This window comes from Dendrobates tinctorius, unplaced genomic scaffold, assembly GCF_039654945.1.
Source record: "Dendrobates tinctorius isolate UK_male_01 unplaced genomic scaffold, ASM3965494v1 ptg000062l, whole genome shotgun sequence".
NCBI lineage: Eukaryota > Metazoa > Chordata > Amphibia > Anura > Dendrobatidae > Dendrobates > Dendrobates tinctorius.
In genome coordinates, this window is record NW_027361730.1 from 26,034,723 (window position 1) to 26,058,782 (window position 24,060).

The 24,060-nt window shown below is 46.8% G+C and overlaps 1 protein-coding gene across 6 annotated transcripts in view; it reads right to left on the reverse strand.

Moving 5' to 3' along the window:
- Positions 1-24,060, reverse strand: part of MYO9A (myosin IXA) — a 167,393-nt gene that overhangs the window by 7,482 nt on the left and 135,851 nt on the right. For all 6 annotated transcript variants that reach the window (XM_073579431.1, XM_073579427.1, XM_073579430.1 and 3 more), the window contains 4 exons: positions 9,052-9,244; positions 1,998-2,126; positions 641-746; positions 415-546 (listed from right to left, as the gene is read on the reverse strand). In XM_073579431.1, the coding sequence (XP_073435532.1) occupies positions 415-546; positions 641-746; positions 1,998-2,126; positions 9,052-9,244 (560 nt within the window). The remainder of the gene's footprint in view (positions 1-414; positions 547-640; positions 747-1,997; positions 2,127-9,051; positions 9,245-24,060) is intronic.

A 24,060-nucleotide genomic window follows, 5' to 3' on the forward strand; every position in this document is an offset into this window, starting at 1 on the left:
CCAATGTTATCCGGTGAGCCGGAAATGTAACCACGTGGGTGAAGAAGACCAGAGCGGCGCTGTAAACCAGGTAAGATGGCGATCGGTGAGTATATTAATGCACTTACATTATACATAAACATCTAGACAGGTTTAGGGCATAAATAGTGCAATTCGTGCGCCGTCCATTTTTTTTTTACAAAGCAAAGCCTATCCTATAATGTTTGATATATGTTAAAAAACCGCTGATGGTGAAAAGTGACACTCTGGTGAAAATGTGATCCAGCTCACGGATGATAATCGGTCCCATTTTTTCACATGCAAGAATTAAATGACGTCTGAATGAGACCTTACTTTGGTTGAGCAGAGACATTATTACTGATCGCAAGGATAAGGATGCTGCAGGGCTAAAGGAAGCAATCTGATGGGTCTTACGCGGTGGTCTTGCCAATGTCCTGCACGCTCTGCAATGGATCTGTAGTGTCCGGACAACGGAGAATACATGGGGCAAAGACAATTGCCAGCGCATTGGCAGACATGCGATTCGTTTCTTCCTGCTGGGCGATCCTAAAACATCCCAAACCGGTGTAAACACATATTTATCGGCTGCTAGAAAGGACAAAACATTACATAGAGGCTAGCAAATAAGCATAGTGGCAACCTGACAAGGTGAAAGATAAGTCTCTCCAGAGTGCTGAGATGCGTCCGAGACAACTGGTCTATCACCGAATACACTCCCCGCACGGTCTCCTTTCTCTCACCAAGACCTGTAAGGAAAAAAAGCAGAATTGAACAATAGTAATACATATATAAAAGGTATTGTAATCCAATTTCTGATAACAGGTGCTGAGTAAAAATGGAGTGCTGCAAAAGGTTTAGAAATTAAAAGTAAACCTCCAATATAAATGGCACTACTTAAGTAGGGATTAAAGAGAATCTGTCACCAGGTTTTTACCACCTGACCAGACTAATGCAGAGATGGAGATCCTGATTCCAGTGATGTGTCCCTTAACCTTTTTCTGCCATATGACGTACTATCCCGTCCATGTGCCCTGGGACTTAATTCCCAAGGACGGGATAGTACGTCACAGCGATCAGCGGCGCCCCCGGGGGGGAGCGCGGGTGATCGTGGCCGGGTGTCAGCTGATTATCACAAAAATAATAACATTTAAAAAATGTATTTATTTCCATTTTCCCATTAGGGCTAGGGTTAGGGCTGAGATTAGGGTTAGGGGTGTTGCGGTTAGGGTTGGAGTTAGAATTACAGTAGGAGGTTTCCACTGTTTTGGCACATCAGGGGCTTTCCAAACTCGACATGGTGTCCCATCCCAATTTCTCGAAATTTCCGTTTTTTTCACACATAAACACAAGTCATATCAATGAAATTTTACCACTAACATGAAGTACAATATGTCAGAATCACCAGGATCCATGGAAGCGTTCCAGAGTTATGACCTCATAAAGGGACAGTGGTCAGAATTGTAACAATTGACAAGGTCATGAATGTGCAAACCACCCTTGGGGGTAAAGGGGTTAATGGGCTGCTTGCTGCTGTTCTGATAAAATCACTTTTCTAGCAGGAAACGATAACTAGTAAACCTCCTCCATTATTCAAGAGCTCTGTATAACCCCACCCTCATAAAGGATTAGCAGCTTTCTGCCTATGCACAGTGTATAATTCCAGCAGTGTCAGTGCTGCATCTGCTCTCACTCCCTTCCGATGTCTGATTTGGCCAAATGAGGGAAGCGTGAAATAGCCGCTGACTGGCCATTGGGATCGGGTACATAATGTCATGTGAGCCCCAGTGCTGACACTGCTGGAATGGCGCTGGCACTGGAGGGGAATATATGGGATATTATTTCACTTGATTGGAAACATGGTGATTGGGAAGGGATTATCCAAGCAGTGGACAAGAATTAAGAGGAAATTAAAAAGAGAGGCACAGGGCACAATATGTGACCAGAAGGAAATGGCGATTTAACATGCAGCCCCCGCATAAGTGTCTGCCATTATTTACCCATAGATCTCAGAAACTCTTCGTAGAGTTCAAACGTCATCAGAGGATTGGGAAGTTCCCTCAGCCATTGCTTGAAGACGCTGGCAATCACATGGATATTGTAATCATCCAGATTTACACTTTCAATTTCTGCAAGACAGTAAAATCACAAGGGGAAAACAGGATTTTTGGGTTGCTTACCGTAAAATCTGTTTCTCGGAGCCTTCATTGGGGGACACAGAGACCATGGGTGTATGCTGCTGCCACTAGGAGGCTGACACTATGCACAAAAAAAGTTAGCTCCTCCTCCGCAGTGTACACCCCACCGACCGGCAGGGAATTCCTCAGTTAGTGAGAAAGCAGTAGGAGAAGTAACAGAATAGATTGAAAACAGAACAAACAACTCAACTGTAACCAATCAACCAAAGTAAGAACAGGAGTTGTAGAACATGGGAGGGTGCTGTGTCCCCCAATGAAGGCTCCGAGAAACAGATTTTATGGTAAGCAACCCAAAAATCCTGTTTTCTCGTTCGCCTTATTGGGGGACACAGAGACCATGGGACGTCCCAAAGCAGTCCCTGGGGTGGGAAACAAACTTCCATCAGGCCAGTGGACTCACCACCGCTGCCTGCAGGATCCTTCTACCTAGGCTGGCGTCCGCCGAAGCGTAGGCGTGGACCTTGTAGAATTTCACAAACGTGTGAACCGAAGACCAGGTTGCAGCATTGCAAAGCTGCAGCGCGGAGGCTCTGTGGCGTACCGCCCAGGAGGCACCCACTGCCCGGGTAGTGTGCGCTCTGATCCCCGGAGGGGCCACTCGATGCTTAACCCGGTAGGCCTCCAAAATTGCCGATCTGATCCAGAGAGCAATAGTAGCTTTGGAAGCCGGGTGACCTTTCCGCGCCCCATCTGGAATGACGAAAAGAGAGTCTGTCTTTCGCAAGGAAGTCGTCCTAGACAGATACTCTCATTGCCCTGACCAGATCCAGCTTGTTCAGGGACCGCTCCCGAGGGTGAGTTGGACTCGGACAGAAGGACGGCAGAACAATATCCTCATTGAGGTGAAAGGAGGACACCACCTTTGGAAGAAAAGAGGGCGGAGGCCGCAGAACTACCTTGTCCTGGTGAAGTACCAAGAAAGGAGAGAACGGGAAACATCCCTGAGAGGTTCAAAAGGAGAACCTTGCAGAACCTCAAGAACCAGATTAAGATCCCATGGATCCACGGGCGCTCGATACGGAGGAGCCGTGTGAGCCATGCCCTGAAGAAAGGTTTTGACCTGAGGGCGGGAGGCCAACGTCTTCTGAAACAAAATGGACAGCACCGAAACTTGACCCTTCAAGGAACTGAGAGCAAGCCCCGCATCCAGCCCTGCCTGAAGAAACGCCAGAACGGAAGGGAGCGAAAAGCACATGGGCGAGATGTTATTGGCCTCACACCAAGTGAAATAGGCCTTCCAAGTACGGTAGTAAATTTTGGAAGATGATGGCTTCCTGGCTCGGATCATGGTATGAATTACTCGACCGGAGAATCCTGCTCGTTTCAAAACCTCGGTCTCAACAGCCACGCCGTTAAATTGAGCGGCCGAGAATTGGGGTGGCAAATCGGGCCTTGAGACAGCAGATCTGCCCTGTCTGGAAGCTTCTAGGGGGCGTCCGCGAGAAGATTGACAATGTCCGCGAACCAAGACCTTCTGGGCCAATTCGGGGCAATGAGAATGACTGGAATTCCTTCTGCTTTGATCTTCTTCAACAGCTTGGGAAGAAGAGGCAGGGGAGGAAACAGGTAGGGGAGCTCGAACTGCGACCAAGGAATGGCCTGGGCGTCGGCGCCCACTGCGAGAGGATCTCGAGCCCTGGATACAAACTGTGGGACGTTCCTGTTGAGGCGAGAAGCTAGCAGATCTACGTCCGGGGCTCCCCAACGACGGCAGAGCTGAAGAAATACCTCCGGATGTAGGGACCACTCTCCTGCCGCGAGACCCTCGCGGCTGAGAAAATCGGCGGCCCAGTTGTCTATGCCGGGAATGTGTACCACGGAGATTGTCGGTACCGAAATCTCTGCCTACTGAAGGATCTTTGACACTTCTGTCAGGGCTGAGACACTCCGTGTCCCTCCTTTACGGTTGACATATGCCATCGCTGTGGCATTGTCTGTCCGAATCCAGACAGGCAGGCCCCTGAGGAGCCTCTCCCAGTGGACGAGAGCCAGATGGATCGCTCGTATCTCTAGGACGTTGATCGGCAGAGCAGATTCTTGAGTCGACCAACGATCCTGAACAGTGTGATTGCGGAACACTGCACCCCAGCCGAGGAGGCTGGCATCCGTTGTTACAATCTACCAGTGAACAGGAAAAGACCGCCCCAAGAGGATGAGAGGTGACGTCAACCACCAGTTGAATGACCGCTTGATCCGGCATGAAAGGCGAACAGGGCGATCCAGGGACAGAGCCGACCTGTTCCACCTCGACAGAATGGCCTGTTGGAGAGGCCTGGCGTGAAATTGGGCAAAGGGAACTGCCTCTATCGCCGCCACCATCTTTCCCAGGACCCGCATAGCTGTACGGAGGGACGGAAATCGTGTGGTCTGCAGCGATCGTACATCCTGCTGCAGGGAGAGAATCTTCTCTTGTGGGAGAAAGACCCTTGACCGACGAGTGTCGAACAGTAGGCCCAGAAACACAAGACGTTGAGTAGGGACCAGACAGGACTTTTTCCTGTTGACGATCCACCCGAAATTGGAAAGAGTGTCTAGGACGATCGCCAAACTGAGGACGTGCCTGTTGGAAAGCGGGAGCTTTGATCAGAATATCGTCGAGGTACGGAAAAAGAACGAGACCTCTGATCCTCAACAAGGCCATCAACGCAGCCACGATCTTCGTGAAGGCTCTGGGAGCGGTGGCGAGACCGAAGGGCAGCGCGACGAACTGGTAATGTTCCTGGCGAACCGCAAAACGCAGGAACTTCTGAAGTCCGGAGAATATGGGAACATGTAGATAGGCATCTTGGCTGTCTATCGAACACATGAATTCCTGCTCCTCCATGGAAGCGATTACCGAACGAACCGACTCCATCCGGAAGTGGCGAAGGCGAACTCTCTTGTTGAGCAGCTTGAGATCCAAGATGGGTCGGACCGCCCCGTCTTTTTTCGGCACGACAAACAGGTTTGAATAAAACCCTGTAAACCGCTCCGATTCGGGAACGGGCACAAACACCCCAGAACTGAGGAGAGAGTCGATGGCCGTAAAGAACCCCGGGATCAAAGCTGGATCTTTTGGAGGACGGGATTCGAAGAAACGATCCCGTGGAAGAGAGACGAACTCCATCTTGTATCCTGACGATACAACCTCCCTGACCCAAGCGTCCTCTACTGAGGCCAGCCAGACGTCCTTGAAGAACAGGAGTCGACCTCCCAATTGGAAGGGACCCTCGGGAGTCCGAGGATAGTCATGCTGATGTGGACCGTCCAGATCCGGATGGTCTGCCCTGCGAAGAGTGGGGGCGCCAGGAGGGAGTGGGTCTGAAGGAAACTTTCTTCCTATCTTGGCGTGCCTGCGGTCTTTGTTGGTTGGAGGAGGTCTCCGCCGTATTGAAACGGCGGTAAGCCCGAAAGGGTCGAAACTGACGTCTTATTGGGGGTCTGCAAGGCTTGGACTGAGGCAGGAGAGAACTCGTGCCTTCGGTGGCGTCCTTAATAATCTGGTCCAATTGGGATCCAAAGAGGCGCCCTCCCTGAAAAGGGAGATTAGTAAGAGACTTTTTAGAAGACAGGTCCGCATGCCAGGCCTTGAGCCAAATTGTACGTCGGATTGCCACAACGTTACTTGACGCCTGAACTGCGCAGGATGCGGCATCCAAAGAAGCAGAAAGCAGATAATCCCCCGCATGGGAAATCTGATTGGCGAGATCGGCCAATCGATCTGGTTGTGCTTTCTCTATGATGCCCTGACGAAGATCCTCTGCCCAAGTGGCTATGGCCTTTGCTGCCCAAAATGAGGCAAAAATTGGGCATACCGCCGTCGAAGCCGCTTCGAAGGCAGACTTCGCCAGGGATTCTATAATCCTATCATTAGAATCCTTCAGAGATGCCACGCCTGACAGCGGGAGAACAGTGTTATTAGAAAGCCTGGACACGGGCGGATCGATCGAGGGGGAAGCAGACCAGTTGTCCGTGAGCTCTTTAGCAAACGGGTACAGAACGCCGAGACGCTTTCCTCGTTGAAAGCGTCTGGTCGGATCTCCTCTTTCCCTGGTAAAAATCTTTCCAAACTCGGAATGTAAAGGGAATACCCTGGAGGGTGTTTCCTCCCGTCTGAACGAAACCTCCTGATCTGAGGATTTCGCAGGGGGGTCAGCAATGTCGAAGGTCTGATGGATCGCTGCAATGAGGTTCTGCACAGTAACCCTCATGTTCGCATCCTGGTCCGAATCCAGCTCTAAGGTCCCCTCAGATGACCTGTCCGAGAGCGCTTCACCTGACTCGGGTGAGGAGGCCCGGGAGGGAGGCTGCCGAGGACTATGTGGAGACATGGGGCGAGGAGAGGATTCCGGCTGGAGATCCTGCCTGGGTCTTTTGCGACTAACGCTGGCCGACTCAGATGGAACCTCTTGAGGCCTGCTGGACCCTGTAGAGGTGTCATGGGGCAACTTATCCAGGACGGCTACTAGGGACTGAGACACCCTGGTGAGGTCTGCCACTGACTGTGATAGAGACGAGGCCCAGCCGGGCATAGGGGGTTCACTCTCGCCTGGGGCCCTAGATGGCTCCTGGGCGGCGTCAGGTTGAATAGGATTGCTACAATCCAGGCAGAGGGAAGTGGACTGACCTGAGGGAAGTTTGCGATTGCAGGAAGAGCATGCAAAGAACTTGACTAGAGTGCAGGGGGGAGCCGCAGGGCGGTTACGGTCAGATTTGGAGTTAGACATAATGAAAATCTGAGGGAGATCCAGAAGGTTGGGGAACAGGGTGCAGAGAAGGGTGTCTGCAGATGCAGAGCTACTCACGGTCCGGTGACCCCAGAGACGAAGGTATCCACCACTCTGCAGATGCAGGTCAGAGGAATGTCCGGCGGACAGGCCCAGGGAGCGATATCTGGCTGACAGGGGCGTCCGGCTGTGCGGCTGCAAAGATGGCGACCGCCTGAAGGAATCATGGAAAATGCGCTCCCAGGGGAAGAAGGAGGGCGGAGCTAACCGCCTGCTGAATCCGGAACCGCCCCTGGCCAAGAACAGGCTAAGAAGGGCGGTGGGAGGGTCTGGAACGGGCGGGCGAGAAGCCCGCTTAGTAGAAATTGGCGGGGGGCGTGGCTGCGATACCGGAGTAGGCCCGAACTGAAGCCGGGGCCTAAATTACTAGCGGCGGCCGCCTGTCAGCACGGGGTCGGCGCGGAGGTGCCGCAATGCGAGCGCCGCCGCGAGAGGACCCTGGGATACCCGATCGAAGTGTCGGGGGAGAAGAAGAGGACGGTGAAGGGGCTGGCTGTAGGAGCAGGATGGGCGCAGGAGATCGCAGCGCCACCGCATCCCTGCTCCAGGGAAGACGCTGTGAACGCGCCCTCGGGGAGGAATGCTGCTGGCCAAAGGGTCCCCATACTTACCCGTCCCGGGAGAGTACCTGAAGAGTCTGCGTCTCAACCAACCGACAGGCTCTGGTAGGCGAGTGGGTGGGAGACTGGCGACGAGGACCCTTTGGATCGCTGACACATCTTCGTGTTGGCGTCCGCCTGGAAGGCTGGTGGTCCTGCTACGGAGAACTGTGAGGATACGGGGTGGCAGTACACGCCGTACTCACAGACTCCTTGTGGGAGTACAGATGTGACCATACACACTGTATCCCTCCGGGAAAACCTGAAAAGAAACAACGCACATCGAGGTAGATATGGGTCTAATTAAAGACCCGTGTCCACCTCCTACTGACACTAAGCTAAACTGAGGAATTCCCTGCCGGTCGGTGGGGTGTACACTGCGGAGGAGGAGCTAACCTTTTTTGTGCATAGTGTCAGCCTCCTAGTGGCAGCAGCATACACCCATGGTCTCTGTGTCCCCCAATAAGGCGAACGAGAAAGTTATATTTTAAGCAAAGCAGCTGGGCAGTAAAACAGCAAAGAAATAAGTATAACCCCTGGGCACCACTGATTTTACCATAACACCCCCTGCGGCTGTTAAAGGCACATCACAGCTAATTAAATCAAAACATGTGCGGGGAAAGTTGCAGGCTCAGCGCTGAAGCCTGCATCAAGCTCAGGCTCACGACATAAGACGTAAATATAAGTGACATGTCGCGAAGGGGATAATTTACTCCTACATAAACATAAGCAAAACATGATCGTGTAATGCCCAGTGAGCATTCCTGGCAACATGATAGGCTACAGCTCTTAAAGGGAACATTACATGCTGTACATACAGTCCGGCCTGTGAGCATGGTGTAAATAAGGAATAGCTGAACAGAATTATGTATAGGTTTGTTGGAAAAGATTCAGTGTAACTTGTATTGTAGTCACTGAAATCCCTGGTGTTTGCACATGATTCCAGTGGGTGGTCCTGAACAGCGATTGACCGCTACCTCTGCATGCACAGTCATACAGGGAAGACTGTCAATCACTGAGTAGTACCGCCCACTGCACTCATATGCAAACACCAGGGATATCAATGAGTAAAATACAAGCTGAAGTGAGACTTTTCCCACAAAAATGATTATCAATCTGATCAGCTCCATCTGCTCTATAACATCTTGCCTGCAGATTAAATACTACTTTCAACATGACAGGTTCCTTTTAACAGAATTCTTATTACATCATAAACTTGTACTGAATAGTAAAGTGTTACAGCCAGGTCACGTGGCCAGAGTCAGCTCTGTAGAATGCATCCATTATTATGACATATTCAAGTGGTGAATACAAGAACATTAGCACAGTCTGCTTTCTACATCATCCGCTGGCCTCCTTTCTTTCATCCCATTTCTGGCGTTACTGATTACGTAGTTCTCTGTAGGCTGCAGTTGTGGACCGCTACCTCCAGTGGTTGGTCCAGTGCTGAATATAACATATTAATAACAGTGAATGGTAAAAACCTCTCACCTGTATCAAGGTTCTGTCTCAGTTCACGGATCTTATTATTGGAGCCCGGCTTCCGGTATATGCCCTCTGTATACAAGCCATGCATTTCAATGTAACTGATAAGTTTCTCTAACAGCACAGGGACTGTCCGATCTTCATTTGTGAGACGTGACAATTCCACCCCAAAGTGACGGTTCGACAGCTCATGGTCATTCTAATATTAGTAAGAAAAAAAAAAAAAAAAAAGAGTGGTATGGGTCACCCAAGCTCTGATTTGACATATATTACTTTCCTTTTCTTATATAATTTTCTCTAATATGCTGACCTCTTCGCACCTGACATATATGACAGGCAATTTGCTCTGCTGTTATTTTACAGTCTTCTTTTATACAGCTGGAAGCCATCTTGCCATTTACTAGATCCTCTTACCCTACCTATTGAGCATGTTGGGATTTTACACATTTTTTATCAATTGAAAATGTCTTATCAATACAACCTCTTTCTCTTAAAGAAGCCACATCGTGGTCAGAACATTCCTGCTGGTCCATCTCAATTAACTCCTGCTGGACAGGGAGAGCACCTAATGAACCTTTTTAATGAACCTCTGTCGGACAGGAAGAGCACCTACTGGTCCATCTCGATGAACCCATGCCGGACAGGGAGATCACCCACTGGTCCATCTCGATGAACCCTTGCCAGACAGGGAGAGCACCCACTGGTCCATCTCGATTGACCCATGCCGGACAGGGAGAGCACCCACTGGTCCATCTCGATGAACCCATGCCGGACAGGGAAAGCACCCACTGGCCCATCTCGATGAACCCATGCCGGACAGGGAGAGCACCCACTGGTCCATCTCAATGAACCCCTGTCGGACAGGGAAAGCACCCACTGTTCCATCTCAATAAACCCATGCCGGATAGGGAGAGAGCACCCACTGGTCCATCTCAATGAACCCCTGCTGGACAGGGAGAGCACTCACTGGTCCATCTCAATGAACCCATGCCAGACAGGGAGAGCACCTACTGGTCCATCTCAATAAACCCATGCCAGACAGGGAGAGCACCTACTGGTCCACCTCAATAAACCCATGCCGGATAGGGAGAGCATCTACTGGTCCATCTCAATGAACTCCTGTGGAAAGGGAGAGCACCTACTGGTAGAAAAACGTCATGAGCGGCTGAAATCACTCCTCCCAAATGGTCACAACATATGGCATAAATTTGGTGTGTGCCATAATTTGTAAGTTTTTCTTTTTACACAAGAAAAATGATATAAGCCTAATGATTAATATCACCCATGTGTTTCAAAAATCATGTACATTACTACACTTCCATCATCTCTTAGAGTGAAAATGTCATTTAAATTATTTTTTCATGAATCAATAGTATACGTGAAAATAAAACTTTGTAATATACTTCATCAGAGAAAAGTAGGTTTTTATTTTGCTGGACTCATCTAGCACTTTGTAATCTATATATACATATTCTATGGTAAAATCTGTATTAAGTGATTATAGATTTTCACATTACTGAAATAGGAGATGGTAGTAACTGCTGGTAACATTCTATGGAGAGGAGAGTTGGAAGTAGGTGGAGCTGGAGGCAGACACAAACATTCTGCTGCAAGTTCACCTTAATTCAGTAACACATTAAACTTTTTTAAAAAATTTAAATGTCGTTTCAAGAGAACCAGAAGCAGAATGTCTGTGTCTGCATCTATCAACACAACATATTCCCCCTTCATTCTCCATAAAATACTAAGAGCACAAACGGTCATCTCCAATCCCAGTAATGTGAACATCTGTATTCATTGAAGGCAGATTTTTCCCTTGAATTTAGAGTATAAAATCAAGCAAGAATCAGTTTGATTTGATAAAAATAGGCAACTCTGTAATACATATTATTGATTTAAAAAATAAAAATTAAAACAACAGGGTTTCCAGTCTGATGACTTATAGGTACGTCATGGCGATCGTGCATGGCACAGGAGCTGTGCCAGTGCGATTGCCGCCGGGAGCTCAGGCTACATGATAGCCAAGACCTGGTTGTCACTGCCCCCCTTTGTTTAGGCCCCTAAACACTGCAATTGATATCGATCGCAACATTTAGGTTACTAGCAGAGGGGAGCTCCATCTTCCATCCGGTCGGCGCCCGAGCGACCATCATCACAAGGGCCCGATTGTCTTCATTGCAAATAGAGGTCGTAATGACAAACCTTGGGTCTGCCAGTGATGATGGCCTGCTTAGACCATCCCAGGAGAATAGTCTAAGACTTCTGTCACTGTAATACTGACTCGTAATGCACTGCAATGCATTATACCAGCGTTCAGAGCAATGAAAGTTAAAGTGCCATAATGGGACTAAGATAAAAAATAACTTTCTAATAATAATACATACATACACTTGTGCAAAAAAAAAAAAAGTACACATACTTGGTACCGCCGCCTCCAGAACGACCTGATCTATAAAATCGTCACACTAGTTAAAACTTCAGTGAACACCATGAAAAAATAATAAATAAAAACGTGGCAAAAACCTATGCTGTTTCATCATATCACCGACCAAAAAGTGGAATGAAGTGTGATCAAAAACTCAAATGTAAATAAAAATGGTATCAAGAATGCCATCTTGGTCCACAGAAAATAAGCTGCCATAAAGCTCAGTCAGTGGAGAAATAAAAATAAGTTATAGCTTATAATAAATTGATGCAAAAACAATTCTTTATTCTATAAAATAGTTGTTATTGTGTAAAAGAGGCAAAAGATTAAAATAAAAATTACGGTAAATAAATGAGGTATCATTGTAATCATACTGATCCAAAGAATAAAGTTGCCTTATCACTTTTACCACACAGTGAATTTAATTCTTGAATTGCAAATCATATTGTATGATTTTTAAACTAAACTAAATAGCATTTTATTGCATGAAATAAGTATCTGATTTGATCAAATACCAACCAGCAAGAATTCTGGCTCTTCAGACCAGTTTAGTTTTTCTTTAAGAAGCCCTCCTACTCTGCACTCATTACCTGTATTAATTGCCCGTTTGAACTCATTACCTGTATAAAAGACACCTGTCCACACACAATCAATCACACTCCAACCTCTCCACCATGGCCAAGGCCAAAGACCTGTCTAAGAACACCAGGGACTAAATTGTAGACCTGCACAAGGCTGGGATGGCTTGTAGGACAATAGGCAAGAAGCTTGGTGAGAAGGTAACAGCTGTTGGCCCAATTATTAGAAAATGGAAGAAACACAAGATGACTGTCAAATTTCCTCCGTCTGGGGCTCCATGCAAGGTCTCACCTAGTGGGGTAAGAATGATTCTGAGAAAAGTCAGGAATCAGCCCAGAACTACACAGAGTGGCTTAGCCAGTTTCCAGTCCTAAACCCAAAAGAAAATCTTTGGAGGGAGCTGAAAGTCAATGTTGCTCAGTGACAGCCCCAAAACCTGAAAGATCTGGAGATCTGTATAGAGGAGTGGGCCAAAATTCCTGCTGAAGTGTGTGAAAACATTTTCAAGAACTACAGGAAATGTCTGACCTCTGTAATTGCAAACAAAGGTTTCTGTACCAAATATTAAGCTGTTTTTCTATTGCATCAAATACTTATTTCATGCAATAAAATGCAAATTAATTATGTAAAAATCATACAATGTGATCTGATTTTCTGGATTTTTTTTAAGATTGTCACTCACAGTTGAAGTGTAACTACAATACAAATTACAGACCTCTCGCATTCTTTGTAAGTTGGAAAACTTGCAAAATCGGCAGTGTTTCAAATACTTATTTTCCCCACTGTAAATAAAACAAATTCTTGACCTGCTGTTGATTTGTTCATTCTGCCTCCCAAAGATTGTAGTAAGGCTTGGCTCACACTTACCCTGCGCTGAAAATCTCTGAAATTTGCGACTCAGACAGAACCCCCGACGGAAGATTCCCTATAATGAGGAAGATGCAGACACTTTGGACTCTGGACTATAATTCAGCAGTGTCCGTCTTTTTAAAAGTACATACTGTAAAAGCGAGGCCAACAACAGTCCAGAGTATCTCTGCTGCCTCATTATAGTGATTGAATCCGTCAAGGGTTTCATCAATATGATCACAGCACCCTTAGGTGAATTGAGAGGTGAAGTTCGGAAAATGGTGTAGCTTATGAGGGGATTCTGCTGTTCTGGAACCTCAGGGGCTCTGCCAATGTGACATGGCACCCTAAAACCATAACAAAATCTGCACTATAAGATGGAGCTCATTTCTTTCTAAGCTTTGCACTGTGCCTGAAAAGTAGTTCCCGATTACATGTATGGTATTGATGTACTCAGGAGAAATTGCACAACAAACTGTGAGGTCCATTTTTTCCTATTAGCCCTTATAAAAAAAAAATTGGATCTAAAACAACATTTCATTGGTAAAAATGTAATTATTTTTTGTTCACCGCCCAATGTTATAAAACTATTCTGCAAATGTGATGTCAACATGGTCACTGCACCCCTAGATGAATTCATTTGGGGGGTGTAGTTTGTAAAGTGGGGTCACTTATGGGGGGTTTTGACTGTTCTGGTACCTCTGCCAATGTGACATGGCACCCTCAAACCATTTTAGCAAAATCTGAACTTCAATATGGCGCTACTTCCTTTCTGAGCTTTTCACCATGCCTCAAAAGTAGGAGAAATTGCCTAACAAATTGTACTGTTCATTTTCTTTTATTATCCCTTTTGAAAATCAAAAACTCAAGGCCATAGCAACATTTTACTGGAAAAATTGTAATATTTCCATCTACTCAGCCCAATGTTACACAACTCTGTGAATCGCCTGAGGGTTAAAAATGCTCACTTCACCCCTTCAAGAGGTATGGATTCCAAAATGGGGTATTTTGTGGGTGGCTCTGCTGTTTTGACATGTTAGGGGCTCATCCGCATTCTTTTCCAGCCAAAACTGCACTCCAGAGTTCAATTGCTGATCCTTAAATCCGAGCCCAAACAGTAATTTTCCACCACATATGGTGTATCACTGATTTAAGGAGAAATTGCACAACAAATTGTATGGTCCATTTTCTTCTGTTACCCTTGTGAAAATGAAACCTTTTGGGACTAAAGCAATATTTTTGAGGGAAAAATGTAGTTTTTAATTTTCACGGCTCAAAGTTATAAAAATCTGTGACGCTCCTGTGGGTTAAAGGTGCTCACAACACACTTCTAAATAAATTCCTTGATGGGTGTAGTTTTCAAAATAGGGTCACTTGTGGGGGTTTCCACTGTTTAGGCACATCAGGGGCTCTGCAAATACAAAATAGCTTCCCCTATCTATTCCAGCCAATTTTGCGCTCCAAAAGTCAAATGGTGCACCTTCCCTTCCGAACCCTGTAGTGTGCCAAACCAGTAATTTTTGAAGACATACAGAATATCAGCATACTCCTTTGTAGTTGCACAACAAACTGTAGCGTTCATGTTCTCCTGTCCCCTGTGAAACTGCTAAATTTGGGGCTAAAGCAACATTTTTGTGAGAAAAAGTAAAATTTTCAATTTTTTTCTTCTATAGTGCTTTAATTCTGGTGAAGAATCTAAAGGATTAATAATCATCTTGAATGTGGTTTTGGACACTTTGAGGGGAGCAGTTTTTAAAATGGTGTCACGGTTGGGTATTTTCTGTCTTATATGCCTATAAGTCACTTCAAATGTGGTGTGGTCCTTATAAATTTAATTTTTTGTAAATGTTGTTGGAACAATGATTAATTGCTGAAAAACTTTTAACCATTCTAACTTACTAAGAAAAAAAATGATCCAAAAATTATGCTGATGTACAGTAGACATGTGGTAAATTTTATTTATTAGCTAAATTGTGTGATATGACTATCTGGTTTAAGGCCATAGAACATTAAAAGCTTGAAAATTGCTAAATTTTTGACAAAATTCCTTTATTTTCACAAATAAATGCAAAACCAATGTACCTAAAATTAACACCAACACAAAGTACAATGTGTCATGAAACATGGATTTTTGTGATAACTCACCATAAAATCCTTTTCTCCGAGACGCTCATTGGGGGACACAGATACTGTGGGGTGTATGCTTGTGCCGCTACGAGGCTGACACTAAGTGAAAAAAAGAGGTTAGCTCCTCCTCCGCCGTATACACCCTCGCCCCTATTGCGGGCCGAAATCAGTTTGGTGCCAATGCAGTAGGAGGACAACAAAATCAGCCTTAACACACGTACAACATGTCCAAAACACCACCCTTATATCAAATTAGTAAATGCATATAAATTTAAACAAAACAAGAGCCAACTGGCTAATAGGGTGGGTGCTGTGTCCCCCAATAAGCGTCTCAGAGAAAAGGATTTTACGGTGAGTTTATCAGAAAAATCCATGTTTCTCCTTCGCCTCATTGGGGGACACAGATACTGTGGGACGTCCTAAAGCAGTCCCTGGGTGGGAGATTGACTCACCGATCCAAGCTACATGCACCTCTTGTTTAAAGGTGCGCCACCGCTGCTTGGAGGATCCTTCTACCCAGGCTCGCATCCGCCGAGGCCTGAGCATGAATTGTTGTGAGCTCATCTGTTCATTCACCTTTTGTGTCTGAGGATCTCCCTCTTCTGGTGAAGGAAGGTGGTGAGGCTGATTTGGATGAAAGAAACCAAACACCTGATCAGGTGGATTGTGACTGGGTAACAGGAACTTCAGACTGGATATAAGGCAGCCGACGCCCTTCTGAGTGGCTGGTGATTTCTCTGCTTGATTCTTGGAGACCAGTCTGATTCCTGCTTCCCAAAGATAAGTTTTTGCTCTGCTATTGAACTTATTAGTTTTGGTTTTGTTTCCCTTGTTTCGGAGTTCAGCCATCCCCGGCTGGGGGTGTGCTGGATTCTTATTCCTTGATCAGTGTTCTCTTTTGCTCTGCTTTCAGAATATTCTGAGTGCTGATATAGGGTTTGAAGTCTAGTGACTTCAGGGTCCTTTTTGCTTATCAGTTGTTTTGGTAATATTTTTAGCAGGGTTTTCTCGGATTGCAGACAGCAGCTTTTCTGTCCTGTCCTTTTTAGTTAGCTTGGGCCCCATCGTTTGCTCATCCTATCTTTCTATCTGTGTTAATGTTTTCATCTTGCTTCACCGTCATTATATGTTGGGGGCTGCCTATTGCTTTGGGGTCTGCTCTGGGGCAGTCAGTTTTTCCCTTTTCTCTATTTAGGCTTATTTAGATCTCTGGCTGTGACGAGGTGTCTAGAATCACCGTAGGAACACTCCACGGCTACTGCTAGTTGTGTGATAGGATTAGGGGTCTGCAATCCGCTAGTTTCCAACCTCTCTGATTTTCTGGGCTGAGCTTGCATTTTTGCTTTTTCCTCCTCGGTGACTCAATCATAACAGAATCACCAGCCATACCGCAGATTCTAGGGTACTCAATAGCAGGAAAGAATTGTAAAAAGAGAAAAAAAAAAAGTGTCAGAATTTTTTTTTTGTGTGTGTATATTTTTTCCTCTTTTTCTCTGAGGCCGTAGGAGGAATATTTTTTTTCTGATGGAGTTTAAGCAATTGTCTGATCGTGTGGAGCAGCTTGCTGCTGAAGTGCGAGGAATTTCCGCCTATCTTGCTCATTCACACACTGCTGAACCAAAAATCCCCACTCCTGATGTGTTTTTTGGGGATCAGTCTAAATTTTTGAATTTTAAGAATAATTGTAAATTATTTCTTGCCTTGAAGCCTAACTTATCGGGGAACTCTGCGCAGCAGGTTAAAATTGTCATCTCCTTGCTGCGCGGCGATCCCCAGGATTGGGCGTTTTCTTTAGTACCAGATGATCCTATTCTAACAAATGTTGACGCATTTTTTCAGGCCTTGGGGTTGTTGTACAGTCATATGTAAAAGTTTGGGCACCCCTATTAATGTTAACCTTTTTTCTTTATAACAATTTTGGTTTTTGCAACAGGTATTTCAGTTTCATATGTCTAATAACTGATGGACTCAGTTATATTTCTGGATTCAAATGAGGTTTATTGTACTAACAGAAAATGTGCAATCTGCATTTAAACAAAATTTGACCGGTGCAAAAGTATGGGCACCCTTATCATTTTCTTGATTTGAACACTCCTAACTACTTTTTACTGACTTCCTGAAGCACTAAATTGGTTTTGTAACCTCATTGAGCTTTGAACTTCATAGCCAGGTGTATCAAATCATGAGAAAAGGTATTTAAGGTGGCCACTTGCAAGTAGTTCTCCTATTTGATTCTCCTATGAAGAGTGGTATCATGGGCTCCTCAAAACAACTCTCAAATGATCTGAAAAGAAAGATTATTCAACATAGCTTTTCAGGGGAAGGATACAAAAAGTTGTCTCAGAGATTTAACCAGTCAGTTTCCACTGTGAGGAACATAGTAAGGAAATGGAAGAACACAGGTACAGTTCTTGTTAAGCCCAGAAGTGGCAGGCCAAGAAAAATATCAGAAAGGCAGAGAAGAAGAATGGTGAGAACAGTCAAGGACAATCCACAGACCACCTCCAAAGACCTGCAGCATCATCCTGCTGCAGATGGTGTCACTGTGCATCGGTCAACAATACAGCGCATGCATAACGCCTTTTTGTATGACCAAACAACTCAATCTTTGTTTCATCAGTTCACAGGACCTTCTTCCAAAATGTAACTGGCTTGTCCAAATGTGCTTTTGCATACCTCAGGCGACTCTGTTTGTGGCGTGCTTGCAGAAACGGCTTCTTTCGCATCACTCTCCCATACAGCTTCTCCTTGTGCAAAGTGCGCTGTATTGTTGACCGATGCACAGTGACACCATCTGCAGCAAGATGATGCTGCAGGTCTTTGGAGGTGGTCTGTGGATTGTCCTTGACTGTTCTCACCATTCTTCTTCTCTGCCTTTCTGATATTTTTCTTGGCCTGCCACTTCTGGGCTTAACAAGAACTGTACCTGTGTTCTTCCATTTCCTTACTATATTCCTCACAGTGGAAACTGACAGGTTAAATCTCTGAGACAACTTTTTGTATCCTTCCCCTGAAAAGCTATGTTGAATAATCTTGGTTTTCAGATCATTTGAGAGTTGTTTTGAGGAGCCCATGATGCCACTCTTCATAGGAGAATCAAATAGGAGAACTACTTGCAAGTGGCCACCTTAAATACCTTTTCTCATGATTTGATACACCTCGCTATGAAGTTCAACGCTCAATGAGGTTACAAAACCAATTTAGTGCTTCAGGAAGTCACTAAAAAGTAGTTAGGAGTGTTCAAATCAAGAAAATGATAAAGGTGCCCATACTTTTGCACCGGTCAAATTCTGTTTAAATGCAGATTGCACATTTTCTGTTAGTACAATAAACCTCATTTGAATCCAGAAATATAACTGAGTCCATCAGTTATTAGATATATGAAACTGAAATACCTGTTGCAAAAACCAAAATTGTTATAAAGAAAAAAGGTTAACATTAATAGGGGTGCCCAAACTTTTACATATGACTGTATGATGAACTTAATGCGATTGATCAAGCTGAAAAGACCCTGTTGGCATTGAGCCAGGGTCAAGATTCTGCAGAACTGTACTGTCAAAAATTCCGAAAGTGGGCGATCCTCACCACTTGCAATGATGGTGCCTTGGCAGCTCTCTTTCGGAAGGGTTTGTCAGAAACCGTAAAAGATACTAGGGTGGGATTTCCTGTTCCCTCTGGTCTTGACGATTCTATATCATTAGCCATTCAGGTTGATCGGCGTTTACGTGAACGTAAAATTACACGGGAAATGCTGCCACCTGTTGAACAAATGTCTGAACCTATGCAATGTGATACAGTTTTGTCTATGGCGCAACGTCCGGAGTTTAGAAGACGTAATAAGCTGTGTTTTTTCTGTGGAGATGCCTCTCATGTTATTTCTGTCTGCCCTAAACGAGAGAAACGTTTTGCACACACATTTGCTGTAGGTGGTGTACAACCTAAGTTTCTTCTGGCAATTACTCTGATCTGCTCCCTGTCCACATTTTCCGCTAAAGCCTTTGTGGATTCAGGAGCGGCCTTGAACCTAATGGATTTGGATTTTGCTAAATGTTGTGGTTTCCCTATGACACCCCTGCGGACGCCTATTCCTTTGAGGGGGATTGATGCTACTCCGTTGGCGAAGAATAAACCTCAGTTTTGGACCCAGGTGGTAATGCGGGTCGCCCCAGACCATCAAGAAAATTGCAGATTTTTGGTGTTGCATAATTTGCATGATACCATCGTTCTGGGGTTCCCCTGGTTGCAAATCCATAATTCAGTTTTGGATTGGAAATCTGTGTCTGTGGTGAGTTGGGGTTGTCGGTGTGCTCTTAGTGACACTCCTGTTTTCTCCACCTCTCCCCAGTCGCATGAGGTTCCTGACTATTTGGCTGATTTTTATGATGTGTTTAGTGAGAGTAAGTCTGCGTCTTTGCCTCCTCATAGGAGTTATGACTGTGCAATTGAGCTGAGTCCGGGGTGTAAATTTCTCAAGGGTCGACTTTTTAATTTTTTCTGTACCCGAACATGAGGTTATGCGTTCTTATATTAAGGAGTCGTTGGAGAAGGGTCATATTAGACCATCCTCTTTACCCTTGGGTGCTGTTTTTTTTTTTGTGGCCAAGAAGGATGGTTCATTAAGGCCCTGTACTGACTATCGCTCCCTTAACAAAATTACTGTTAAATATCAGTAACCGTTACCCCTGATTTTTGACCTATTTTCAAGAGTTGAAGGTGCTTGCTGGTTTACCAAGCTTGACCTCAGGGGGGCGTATAATCTTTTTCGCATTAAGCATGGGGATGAATGGAAGACAGCGTTTAATACTCCGGAGGGACATTTTGAGTACGCCCTTCTGAGTGGCTGGTGATTTCTCTGCTGGATTCTTGGAGACCAGTCTGATTCCTGCTTCCCAAAGATAAGTTTTTGCTCTGCTATTGAACTTATTAGTTTTGGTTTTGTTTCCCTTGTTTTGGAGTTCAGCCATCCCCGGCTGGGGGTGTGCTGGATTCTTATTCCTTGATCAGTGTTCTCTTTTTCTCTGCTTTCAGAATATTCTGAGTGCTGATATAGGGTTTGAAGTCTAGTGACTTCAGGGTCCTTTTTGCTTATCAGTTGTGTTGGTAATATTTTTAGCAGGGTTTTCTCGGATTGCAGACAGCAGCTTTTCTGTCCTGTCCTTTTTAGTTAGCTTGGGCCCCATCGTTTGCTCATCCTATCTTTCTATCTGTGTTAGTGTTTTCATCTTGCTTCACCGTCATTATATGTTGGGGGCTGCCTACTGCTTTGGGGTCTGCTCTGGGGCAGTCAGTTTTTCCCTTTTCTCTCTTTAGGCTTATTTAGATCTCCGGCTGTGACGAGGTGTCTAGGATCACCGTAGGAACACTCCACGGCTACTGCTAGTTGTGTGATAGGATTAGGGGTCTGCAATCCGCTAGTTTCCAACCTCTCTGATTTTCTGGGCTGAGCTTGCATTTTTGTTTTTTCCTCCTCGGTGACTCAATCATAACAATGAATATTACAATGTTTGGCAAATGTGTGCAGGCTGGACAAGGTTGCTGCCTTGCAAACCTGTTCCGTCGAAGCCTGGTGCCGAAGTGCCCAAGAGGCGCCCACTGCCCGAGTAGAGTGCGCTCTGATCCCTGCAGGAATCGGCGTGCCTCTAATGCGGTAGGACTCCTGAATAGACAAACGAATCCATCTGGCTATGGTCGATTTTGAGGTAGCGAGTCCCTTCCTGCGCCCTTCGGGGAGCACGAAAAGCGTGTCCGTCTGACGAAAGGGTGCCGTCCTCGACACGTACCTCCGGAGGGCTCTTACCAGGTCTAACGTGTGAAGAGCCTTTTCCACACGGTGCACCGGTGCTGGACAAAATGAAGGCAAGACAACTTCTTCATTAATGTGAAAAGAGGACACGACTTTCGGCAGAAAAGGAGGGGCTGGTCTGAGCACCACCTTATCATTATGTAAAGTGAGGAACGGGGCTTGGCAGCATAGGGCTGCCAGTTCTGAAACGCGCTTGATGGAAGTGATGGCCACTAGAAACACCACTTTCCAGGAAAGGTACCTCAAGGAGATATCCTGAAGCGGTTCAAATGGAGCTTCCTGCAGAACACTTAGGACCAGGTTAAGGTCCCAAGCGTCCATAGGCGCCTTATAGGGAGGTACCAAGTGGGAGACTCCCTGGATGAAAGTCTTCACCTGCAAATTGGTAGCAATTCTGCGCTGGAACAGGGCGGATAAGGCCGATATTTGTCTCCTGAGGGAACTTGGGGCTAAGCCCGAGTCTAGGCCCGACTGGAGAAAAGTCAAGATGTTGGGGATCGAGAATATCAGCAGAGAAACACCGCGGCTTTGACACCAAGCAAAGAACACCTTCCAGGTGTGGTGGTAAATTCGTGCTGAAGCAGGCTTCCGGGCGCTAATCATTGTAGCGACCACCTTGCTCCCGAACCCTGCCTGGATTAGAATCCAAGATTCAACGGCCATGCCGTCAAACACAGGGCCCGAGTTCGGGTGGCAAATCGGCCCTTGAGAAAGTAGATCTGGGCACTCTGGAAGGCGCCAAGGAACATCGGCGAGCAGCTGCATTAGATCTGCGTACCACGCTCGACGGGGCCAGTCTGGGGCCAGCAGAATCGCCGGGAATCTGTCTTGATCTTCTTGATGACCCTCGGAAGTAGTGGCAGCGGGGGAAATAGATATGGGAGGCGAAACAGGTTCCATGGCAGAACCAACACGTCCACAGCGATTGCCAGCGGGTCCCTGGCCCGAGCGACATATGTGGGCACCTTGGCGTTCACTCTGGACGCCATCAGGTCCATATCCGGAGTTCACCACAGCTGACAAATCTGCCGGAAGATGTAGAGACCACTCTCCGGACGCAAGACCCTGCCGGTTGAGAAAGTCTGCCGCCCAATTTTCCACGCCCGGGATGTGGACAGCCGAAAACACCGAGTGGTTTGCTTTGGCCCACTGCAGAACGTACCCCACCTCACGCATAGTTGCTCTGCTGCTGGTGCCCCCTTGGCGATTTATGTAAGCCACCGCCTGGCGTTGTCCGACTGAATCCAGACGGGGCGGCCTGCTAGAAAGTGATGTAACTTTTGCAGACCCAGCTGAATTGCTCGTATTTCCAATAAGTTGATCGGGAGGCGTGCCTCCTGTGGCGACCACCGTCCCTGGGTCGTGTTGTTGCGAAACACCGCTCCCCAGCCGAGGAGACTGGCGTCGGTTGTCATCACCAACCAATGGTCTGGGGGGAAAGGTTTCCCCTGGGTCAGAGAGGAACTGGTTAACCACCCTCCGAGTGACTGCCTGACTTGAAAAGACAGTCGGCACTGCCGATCGAGTGTGAAGGGATTCTTGTCCCAAACTGACAAAAGGGCGTGCTGCAGGGGGCGAAGATGGAACTGGGCCAACGGTACCGCTTCCATTGCTGCCACCATTTTCCCTAGACTCCTCATCCCGGATCGGATGGTATGAGGGACTGGTTGCCGAAGTGTCCGGGCTCCCTGCCGGCGCGCTCACACCTTTTCCTGAGGGTAAATTACCAACCCTCGGCGAGTGTCGAGAATCATTCCTAGGAAAGAGATCCTTTGAGCTGGCACAAGGGATGACTTCTTCGCATTGACCAACCACCGTAAATGGGCAAGAGTATCAAGCGTGATGTTGACATTTTCCTCGCATGCCTGTATTGAAGGGAACCGCAAAAAGGTTGGAATAGAACCCCTGATTTTTTTCGTGTTCCGGCACTGGAACAATGACTCCGTTGTGCTGGAGCGATTTGATGGCTCCCAATAGAGCCCTTGCCTGGGCATCTACTCTGGGAAGCCGGGAAAGAAAAAACCGTCTTGGCGGGTATCTGACAAATTCTATTTTGTAACCTGAGGCCACCAATTCCTTTACCCATGCGTCGTGAGCGACATTGGCCCAGACGTGGAAAAACCAGAGTAGGCGGCCCCCCACCGTGCCGGTGTCGTCTGGTAAAGGCCTCGAGTCATTTGGCCGACGATCTTTGGGATCTGGGCTGCTGAGTATGCAATCTCCCCAATGGGTTGGCTCTATATGAGACCTGCCGCTCCCTTATCCTGGTTGGGGCGGCCTGAGGCGGCGGAATTGGCCGCTGTAGTCCACCTGGTGTTGCGAAAGGCCCGAAAATGTGACTGAAACGGGTGATGAAAAAGCGGTTTGACCCTTTGTTGAGGCAGAAACCCTCTCCTTCCTCTTGTGGAGTCGGAGATAAGTTGTTCCAACTTCTCCCCAAATAGGCGGCCACACTGATAAGGCAGGGAAGTCAAGTACTTCTTAGAAGAAGAATCGGCTCTTCTGATCGAAATTGCATTAGCGGCAGCAAGTGCCGAGCAATTGGCCGCATCCAAAGACGCATTGATTACATAGTCTCCGGCCATCACCATCTGACCTGCGACCTCCGAAATCTCTGCAGGTAGATCCTGCGTGACCTTGTTTAATGTTTCTGACCATGATATCATAGCCTTGGCTACCCAAGTTGCTGCGAACGATGGAGCGAGTGCTGACCCTGACGCCTCATATACTGAGCAAGCTAAGCTCTGTATAAGGCGATCTTTAATCGAGGAAACACTAGGGACGGATAGCAGGGTCTTAGTGGCTAGGCTCGAAACCGGAGGATCCACCATCGGGGAATCCATCCATCTTTTACGGACGTCCGGAGCAAATGGATACCTTGTTTTGAGTGCCTTTTGACCCGAGAAACGCCTGTCTGGACGTTCTCTGTGCCGCTGAACTATGTCCTCAAACTCCGGGTGAGAGGAAAAAATTCTGTGCGGGCGCTTCACTCGCTTAAATGCCACTTTATGCCCCGTAGCCGCTGCGGGATCATCCTCAATCCCCAGGGTCTGATTGACAGCTTCTATGAGGCTGTCCACTGTTTCATGAGACCCTGGAGTGTCCAGGTCAAGGGGCTTGTCCGAGTCGCAATCTGAGGTCTGCTCACTATCAACCACTGGTGACGGGGAGCGAGAAGCAGAGCTTACGGATGCCAAGGCACCAGAAGGACTGGGCGACACCGTATGGATTC